The following is a 10,014-nucleotide window of genomic DNA, read 5'->3' as shown; positions in this document are numbered from 1 at the left end:
AAATGGTTATTTTAAGGTAATTTTAAATTGAAAATTGAAAATCGACTTCCTAAGAAACCTAGATATTTTATTGATGAATTCAAACATGTATAAAAAATTTAAATCGGACATTCCGAAGTATGTGTAATTTACCACCGCTTATTGGTCTATAACGTATGAAAAATATGTGAGCTGCAGCCCCCTTAAGATATTTTAGTACTTAGGACTAAGGTCTAAGGAGAACTGTTCAATATTATAGTTTACCACCAAACTAAATACAATTAGTACAGTGTAATTGTTACTCTTTAGTCTTTAAACGTTAGAGCATAGACTTTATACTATTTGTCTATTTAGTATAGCTATATGCGTTCAGTGGCGGTAGAGGCGTAAAAAACGCACACTCAGCACGTAATCTAGAGCAGAGCATTTCCTGCTAATGAGTTCTGGCAAGTAAAATATGAGTATCTGACTTAGTTGAATTAAAAACACAATTCAATAATTACTCCACTTTTTTTCGAAAGAAATATAATGCCTTAAGCGTGTCTTCACAAACAATAAAATTAAAACAAAATAGTGTTTGATTTTTTAAAAACAATTTATATAGTCTCTGTAGATAGTAGATAATGGGAAAGTTGGGTCAATGTTTTGTATACTATTTTAGTATTTTACCATAATATGTAAACACAGTATTATGACATAATTTAAATAATATGTATATTATATAAAATTGAATAAGAATTTTCAAATACTTTATAAAGATATATTTTCTGAATATAATATTTGATAATATTCAGTTTCAATTTAAATAATTAAGTTAAATAAGACAAATATAATTAAATACTCAATGTCTGTTTTTTATAATAAAAGTGTATTAATATGGATGGTTAATATAATTTACATACATTTAAGAAGATAAAATCATTATTTGCGGATGGTGCTTAAATTTATTTCAACTTTAAAATTATTTTTATTTAGATTTCAAATATTTGCCAAATTAAATATAAAATAAACTGTATTTCTAGAAGATATTAGTGATACTTCCTACAATATTACAAAGTATAAAAGTAATGTTTAATGTATAATCATAATAATAGAAATGCTATTGTTTTAATAACGACAATTATCATTTTTTTTTTTTGTTAACACTTTAAATACATCTCTTACCAGCATGATATAATGATGATGTTCTTTTTTACTAATACAATTATTTATAATGGTTTATAATCTAATTTAGATTCCAAATTCTTATTATCTGATACTTTTCTTACAGCTTTCATGAAGTCTTCATGAGTTACATAATCTTTTTCAGCACGTATAGCAAAGAGACCAGCCTCTGTGCATACATTACGCAAATCAGCACCATTAAAATTATCAGATAATTTTACAATGGCTTCATAGTCTAAAAAAGTTATAAATACATTTTTAAATAAAATACAATTTTTTATAAGTTATGAATAGAGCATCCCTTTTATAGATTAGAAAGGAAATATAATGTATTTGTACTAACAAAAAATTCTTTTGATTTTTACTTTCTGCTAATTGATGGTCATCCATCTCATGAAAAAAAATTGTCAGATTTGCTTATTGCGCCATAAAACATTTATTGGCGAATATTCAAATAAAAAAAAGAAATTTCAAATTCAAATTATTGGTGATTTATGGTATGAACAAATATATTGAACTTCCTTTTTAACTATATATCATGTCCGATGAATGTAAAGTAAACACGTACCAATCTCTCCTTGTTTAGTTATAGGAGCAGCATGAATTTTCAAAATGTCCAAACGAGCTTGTTCATTAGGCAATGGAATTTCAATTTTACGATCCAAACGTCCAGGTCTTAATAAAGCTGGATCTAATGTATCGGGTCGATTAGTAGCCATTATCATTTTAACCTGATAAGTAATTGTAATCCACAAATAATTAGGTTATTTTAAAAATAAATAATAAATAATTACTTACTTGACCTAATGAATCAAAACCATCCATTTGATTCAAAAGTTCCATGAGGGTTCTTTGAATTTCACGATCAGCAGATGTTCCTTCAGAAAACCGACGACCACCAATAGCATCAATTTCATCCATAAATATGATACATGGTTGATGATCTCTAGCATAATTGAACATCTCTCGAATGAGACGAGCACTCTCACCAATATATTTATCAACAATTGCACTTGACACCACCTAGATTAAAAATATGATTTTTATTAAGAATTTAGAAACGTTTAAATTAGGTATACAGAATAATTTGATAATTATATTTTGAACATAGTAACTGATTAAATATTATTTTAATTTTATACAATGTAGTATGTACCATACATTCAAACAGCATTGATAGGTAATTTTGTTAGATTAATATATATTAATAATAATAAATAACTTACTTTTAAGAAATTGGCATCTAGTTGACTAGCTACAGCTCTAGCCAATAATGTTTTTCCTGTACCTGGAGGTCCATAAAGTAAGCAGCCCTTAGGAGGAGTTATTCCAACACGTTGAAATAATTCTGGATTTAATAACGGTAATTCAATAACCTGGAAATATTAATGCTATTAGACTAAATTAATATAACATAAAAATATAATAAATTATACTTCTCGCAGTTCACGGATCTGTTCAGATAATCCACCAATAGCTGAGTATGTAACTTCACCAGGATCTTCATGAGACATTTTATAAACCAATGGATCTACTTCACGAGGCAAATAACGCATTACGGTCAATGTAGTCATATCTAATGCCACACGAGTACCAGCTTTTAATTTTGCTTTATCGAGTTGACGTCGACATCCTACTACATACCGTGGGCCATTTGTTGCTTTTACAATAACTAGTTAATTAACATCATAATTAATAAATATTTTTACCACCAATTTCCATTTAAAGAAACTTACACTTGTCTTCAGTCAATTGCTTCAAAACTTCACCTACAATCTAAAAATAATAATTTAGGATAAGTTCTTAGTTTTTAGTGTGGATAAAATGTTTAACTTACTTGACCAACACTCTGGAGAGCTTTTAAGTCATTTTCAGATTTATCATACTGTTTTGTAAGCTCTTTTGCTTGTTCTCGCACTGTAAAATTAACAAATATTATATCAAAAACTACATTAGACACAAGCTTTATTAAAATTAATTACCTAATTGAATTGAAAAAACAGTTATTAGGTACTTATTATATTATAATAAACTTAATTTTAAAATGTTATATTACCTATATTTATTTTCATTATTAAAGCATATTATACTAGAATAAGTATACACATTTATTCTAAATAATGTTATATTCTTTACTCTATGGTTATAATATAGTAGGTAGCTTGGATGTTATGTATGGTTTCTTTTAATACAAGCAATAATTTTTCATCATCAGAGTAAAAAATTTTAGACTAACCATGGTTTAGCCAATCTAAATTTATTAAATAGTTCTATTAAGTATAAATTCTAAGTTGAAAACTGATTTGTTTAATGATCCTGTACCAACATTACACACCTATTGAGTATTAACATTGATCACGAATAATATTAATAATATTAATATGACTAATAATATTCATAATCAATGCTATTAGTAACTAATAAAGTAATATTATTATATTAATATATTATTACATATTTGTATTAGTATTATAATTATTTTATGAAACAAATACTAATCATAAAAATATATATCTATGGTGTATGACACATTCACTTAATAGCGCTTAATAGTAGGTGACGATACATATTAAAAATCTTTATTTCCATTAAGATTGGTAGAGCAAATAATTTAAAAATGTTTTTCAATTAATATAATATATTAATAATAATTAGTATTTACAGCACTAACTAGTTGTTCTGTTATCAAAATATGAGTGAAATTAAAAATAAATACATTTGTTTAAATAAAAAGGCTCACAATGAAGTAATATTATACATACCACATAAGCAATAATAGGTAGTAACAAAAATACTATTTTACTTACTTCCTTTCAGACGACTAGAAATTTCTTTATGTTCAATAAGTTTCTTACGATTCTCCTGTAGAATCTTCTCTCTCACAGGGTCAACTGGAATAACCGAAGTCATTTTGGGGCAATTAGTTTATAGCAAAAAAACAACAGTAGTATTCACTATTCAACAGACAGAAATTTAACTATAACTTATAAGGATGAGTTCTGTTTTTGTATTTTTGAGAAATATTCTAGCGTCTCACCACTCTTGGTTTGTCTTATCATGATGACTAGCACAAAAACATAACGCAGAAGGTTACTGGACACAATATGTAACCATGGTAGATTATATATACTCTATACTCTTTGGGAATTATAAGATCGAGAACATCATCTAGAAATTCACTAGATAGATATTAAACCAGGGGCGCCATTTCAGTTTTTTGAAAATTTTGCAAACAATTAATTAAGAGGCCAATTTTTTCCCACCTCCAGGCCAATCTTAAAAAAACGTTTCTAGTGTTTTCAGTTTTTCATTAAAGATTCATTACAGTATCAAAAACATACTTAATAAAAACATATTTTTATAGTTAACACATTACATTTTACCGTTCATACATTCTGTGTATATACTGTATATAGTGGATAGTAAAGATATTTTTAGATAGAATAGATGCATATTATTATTATTATTATGTCTTTTGTCTATCAGTAACCAGGGGCGGACTGGCCCAGGGTGCTATACACCAAGTAGCACCCCGGGCCCCCGTTTGTATTTATGATCCGGGCCCCCGATTACCACAGTCGGTATACGGTATAATACTGGTATAATACGGTATTATACAAAATAAAAATAAAATAACATATTTCAACATCTCTACAAATAAACAACATGTTATTCTTATTTTTTTTTTTATATTTACTTATAAAACTAAGGGCTCTTTCCTAATTTAGGTAGGTTTGAAAAAAAATTACGGGCACCACGGGCCCACCCCCTCCCCCCCAAATGGCGCCCCTGCATTAAACCGGTGTGAAAAATAATGCACCGGGATGTTTGCATGATCATTTACATGGTTCATTATCCCGGTGCGGGATAATGTGGGATAATTTAAAACCGGTTTAGTCTAGCGAATTTCTAGCATAATAATCATGGCTAAATAATACACCTATGCGGTGGCGCAAAAAGGGGGGCTCGAACCCCTCAAAATCACTTAAAACCGCCTCAAAAAATAATAAAATAATGTATATTATAATTTAAAAGCATTTTTTTTTTTAGGAGCTTTAACCCCCCTAAACATTTTTCCCATTTGCGCCCCTGGCTTTATGGTTATAAATTATAATACATGATGTATCACAGACTTCTAAAATCTAAATGCATATAAGCACTAAGACGTGGATCTTGATTCCTGAAGTCATATATACTTGTCTATGCCTGAAGTGCAGTGTGCACTAATGCACTATGACAAAATGGATTTCGTGATGGTGTATTGGTGTACACACGTCCTCGTCAACGCCACAACATGAAGACTATTATAAATAATAAATAGATAGATATTAATATATTATATTAAAATTAAAATTAATATAATATTATTTTATATAATATAGAATACAGTGACGGTTTTGATAAAACATCAATAGGGGGGGGCTATTTTAAATTTTTTTGGTTCCTCCCACCATAATAAAAAAAAAAATTAAAAAAAAGTTTTTATATATTATATTGTGAAAATAGTATGACGCGTACATACCATAACAGTTGGCTCAAAAAAAATCCAAGGGGGGGGGGGGCTAGCGCCCCCTTCGCCCCCCTAAAAACCGCCACTGATAGAATATGACTATAATATAGCAGGTATATATAGTAGATATATATATATAAGTCTAACAAAAAAAATTTTTAAAAAAAAAATCAGGAGAACTAAAATGGGTACGGTCAACCCGTCAGTAGCTACTCGAGTACTCGACTGTAAATCATTTCAAACTTTGGCCTTTACTCTTTAAGCAGGGGTGGACTTGGCCACTGTGCTACTGTGCGCAATTGCACAGTGCAGGCCAGCGGGCCAATGTAATATAATGTTCCCAGGGCTGAAGTTCCTCAACACATTATCCTAAAAAGTAATTCGATGGAGATTTTTGGCTATAATAATATCCCCTTCATCATTGTAAATCATATTATATTATGACAGCGCTATTTAACTAGGGAATTATGTTACTAATGGTAAGGTAAATAAATATGTTATTAATAACCACGGTTTAAGATAGACTATCTTTAAGGTCTATTTCCACATGTCCGGGCACAGACTGGGCTCGTAACCATGGATGTAGATATATCTTAAACCATGCCCGTAACGGAAGCTCTATTTACACATATACGGGGAGAGTCCGGGCTGTGACCGGGACGGGTTTTTATTTTTATCAAAAATGTGTACCTAATTTGAATATATTACAACCAGTTTTGGTGTAATTATGATTTTTTCTGGGGTGGAGGTAATTTTTTGAATAAACATTGAACATTGTGAAGTAGGACATATCCTTTTCCGTCACAGCTCAGTTTCAAGTCCCCCAGACCGACAAGTGGAAATAGACCTTTAATCGTGCTAATACCACATATTATTTAACCTGTGCGACAGCGTGGTAATAATATGTTGCTGACTGCAGAGGGCCAGGGGGGATCAGTGGCGTCATTTGGGGGGGGGCAAGGTGGGAATTTGCCCCTGTCTGATTTTAAAAGCGGCCCGATGGGCCGGTGCCCATTTGTTACCGTTTTACCATTACTATATTTTATTAGCAAAAAAACATGCCTATTTTATAATATTTTCAGAAAATATTATATACTATGTATAAGTACTAAGAAATTATTGTCACAATGATACATTTTTACTAATTGATAGTTGGAATATATTTAGACGCATGCTGGGACGTACATATTGTATGTATGGGTATGCATTTATGAATCCACGAACAAAAGTCCGGTAAAAAAAGGCCCGCGAAAAAAAGTTCGATCTAATAAAAGTCCGGTTTATTTATTATCGGTTTAGTTTATCGTTTGTTGGCGACTTTATTAAGTTGGGGCACCTAATACTATTATCTTTCGGTGTTAGCCATTATAGGAATCTAATTCCTTTATTTTATTTTATTATTAGTATCTTTATTACCTAGGTATATGTTATAGATAATATATAACAAATTTATTACAAATTATCTTTACTTACCCTGGTCATTTTACCAAATGCTCAGTCGATGTTTTGTATCGTAAACGCTGTAACCGTACATTTTGTGAAATTCAACGTTTTTATTAGTGTTTTTAAATCCAAATCTTGTGAAAATGAGTGAAATATTTAAATTTAAAACGAAAGGTGATACTATAAATAAAATAGTGTACGTTGGATTCTCGTATACGATTCAACATAAATTGACCAAGAGTATACGATGGAAATGTAGCTTGAAGAAGAAATACAAGTGTCCTGCAGTATTATGTACACCGAAAGACATTTCTAAAGCAAAATTATTTGTAGAACATAATCATGCTGGCAATCATACTACATGGGAAGTAGAAAAATTTAAACACAAAATAAAAAAACGTGCTAAAATATCTAGCGATAAACCAAGTCAGATTTTTGGCGAGGCGGTTAGTGGTCTTCCGGATGAAATTTTAATGAATATACCTAATGTAAATTCTGTTAAGCGTGTTATTCAGAAGCAACGTAGCAATTTAAATCCTCCTAAACCTACTTACTTGGAAGATCTGAAAATTGAAGGTAAATAATATTTCGCTTATTTTAAACTATTTATACTTTATAGTCATTTGAAATATTCGTTTTTTATTATACCGGGTGATTCTTTTATCATTGAACACTCATTATTTCAAAAATTAATAATGTATTTGAAAATATTTTTTTACATAGTTTCAAGTTGTTAAAAAACCTACGTTTTTATTAAAAAATTATATTTTTAAATATTTTTATCCTTTACATTTTTTATTTTATATAATTTTTAATTTTTTTTTTCTATTATTAAAGCGATATTACGTTAACATTTAAAATTTATCAAGTAATAAATATTATTGTATGTAGTTATTTTATTAGTCATTTGAAATATTAATGATATTATTTAATTTGTATTTTAGGCGATTGGTCATTATTTGGGCAGAGGACTTGTAGCATTTGCATATTTGTTTTGCTAAGTTACAAAAATAGTAGAGTATGAAACAAATACGTTTCATGCTTTCACAAAGCTAGTTTTGAAATTTTATTTTGCATATAAATGCATATTTTGAGTCATTTTGTTTTTATGCATATTTTATACTTTTATACGAAATTTCATACTTTTTGAGACATATTTAACTTAAATCATTTTTTCCACACCAACATATTTTTTATTTCAAATAATACAGACAATACAGTCCAAATGTTTGGATAAAAATTTAAAAAAGGTGGAGTAAGTGGATTTCGCTCTGCTGTACAGTAGGTTACAAGTGGGTTACTGTAATGGATGGAATTAAATTTGAATCCAATGATATTATATCATTGTATACGAAAAACGATTCTGAACGGAGATGATTTGTCAGTCTAGGATATATTATTTTTAAATATTGTAATATATTCTATTTTGAAACAAGTATTTTATTTTTCAATTGGGACGTATGGTTAATCAATATTTCTTCAGCTCAACTTGTGGACAACTTAGTATTAAATTTTCAATTCTTAGCTTTTAATAAAAAATAGTTTATACATTTTTAACTACAGAACAATTAGCAAATATTCATGATTTTGACGATTTTCGTCAATATTAGCACTTATAAACGCTTATAAAAAAAAATTGTGCCTATGTATTTTTATAATTTTTGAATGTGAGTTAGAACAACATATGTGGACCCTTCTATTAAATTTTCAAGTATTTTGTCCCAGATAATTTTTTTTTATCAACATTTATAAAAAAAAAATCAAAAAAAATCGATTAATTCAAATGCCTATAAATAGATTAAAAATTAGTGAAATATTTTGAAAATAAAACTATATAAAGAAAATGTAAATTTAAACAACTGGTAAAATTTTCAAGTTTCTACGACTCATACTTTTTGAATAATAACAAATATCAAAAATCGTTTGAGGCTAAACCGTTATTTAATGCGGTTTTGTAAAAATTTAAATTTCAAACACTCGTAAAAATTTTTTGTCTTAGTCCGGTTGAGTTTTTTTTACAGATATTTAAAGAAAAACTTATGGAGAACCTTGTACCAAATTTTAAAAACTTAGTTATAAAAGAAAAAATTTTTACGATTTTTCAACAACTAAATTACTTGCAAATTTTCGCAATTTTGACATATTTCGTATAAATTTGAACTTTAAATGCTTATAAATAAAAATTGTGACAATGTATTCCTTTTATTTTGCAACTGCTATTGTAAAAATATGTTAGGAGCCTTGTATTAAATTTCCAAATCTTAGAATTAAAAAGAAAAACTTTTATGAATTTCTGTCTAAGATAATTTGAACATTGCCGTAATTTTTACGTATTTAGTCAAAATTTGAACTTTAAATGCTTATAAAAAAAAAATCGTGACTATATATTTCTTTTATTTTTCAATTGCTATTGTAAAAATATATTATGAGCCTTGTATTAAATTTTGAAATCTTAGATATAAAAGGAAAATTTTTTATGAATTTCTAGCATAAAATAATTTACGAATTTTCGTGATTTTTACATAATATGTTGTCAAAATTTGAACTTTAAATGCTTATAAATAAAAATTGTGACAATGTATTCCTTTTATTTTGCAACTGCTATTGTAAAAATATGTTAAGAGCCTTGTATTAAATTTCCAAATCTTAGAATTAAAAAGAAAAACTTTTATGAATTTCTGTTTAAGATTATTTGAACATTGCCGTAATTTTTACGTATTTAGTCAAAATTTGAACTTTAAATGCTTATAAAAAAAAAATTGTGCCTATGTATCTTTATATTTTTGAATGGGAGTTAGACAACATATGTGGACCCTTCTATAAATTTCAAGTATTTGTCCCAGCTAATTTTTTTTATCACATTTATAAAAAAAAATCAAAAAAATCGATTATTTCATTGCTATAAATAGATTAAAAAT

General features: G+C 28.1%; 1 protein-coding gene across 1 annotated transcript; it reads right to left on the bottom strand.

The window, feature by feature from the left end:
• Positions 1 to 828: 828 nt before the first annotated feature.
• LOC100169630 (26S proteasome regulatory subunit 10B) lies at positions 829 to 4,201 on the bottom strand. The gene is made up of 8 exons (XM_001951396.5): positions 3,951 to 4,201; positions 2,981 to 3,060; positions 2,880 to 2,919; positions 2,580 to 2,815; positions 2,370 to 2,519; positions 1,942 to 2,166; positions 1,712 to 1,874; positions 829 to 1,378 (listed from the first exon to the last, which is right to left on the bottom strand). Exons 1-8 carry the CDS (start codon positions 4,051 to 4,053, stop codon positions 1,188 to 1,190), a joined length of 1,188 nt encoding a protein of 395 aa, XP_001951431.1. The 5' UTR covers positions 4,054 to 4,201; the 3' UTR covers positions 829 to 1,187.
• Positions 4,202 to 10,014: the final 5,813 nt, after the last annotated feature.

This window comes from Acyrthosiphon pisum, chromosome A3 (assembly GCF_005508785.2).
Source record: "Acyrthosiphon pisum isolate AL4f chromosome A3, pea_aphid_22Mar2018_4r6ur, whole genome shotgun sequence".
Taxonomy (NCBI): domain Eukaryota; kingdom Metazoa; phylum Arthropoda; class Insecta; order Hemiptera; family Aphididae; genus Acyrthosiphon; species Acyrthosiphon pisum.
The sequence above is the reverse complement of the archived record's forward strand: the minus strand, read 5'-3'. Positions and strand labels throughout refer to the sequence as shown.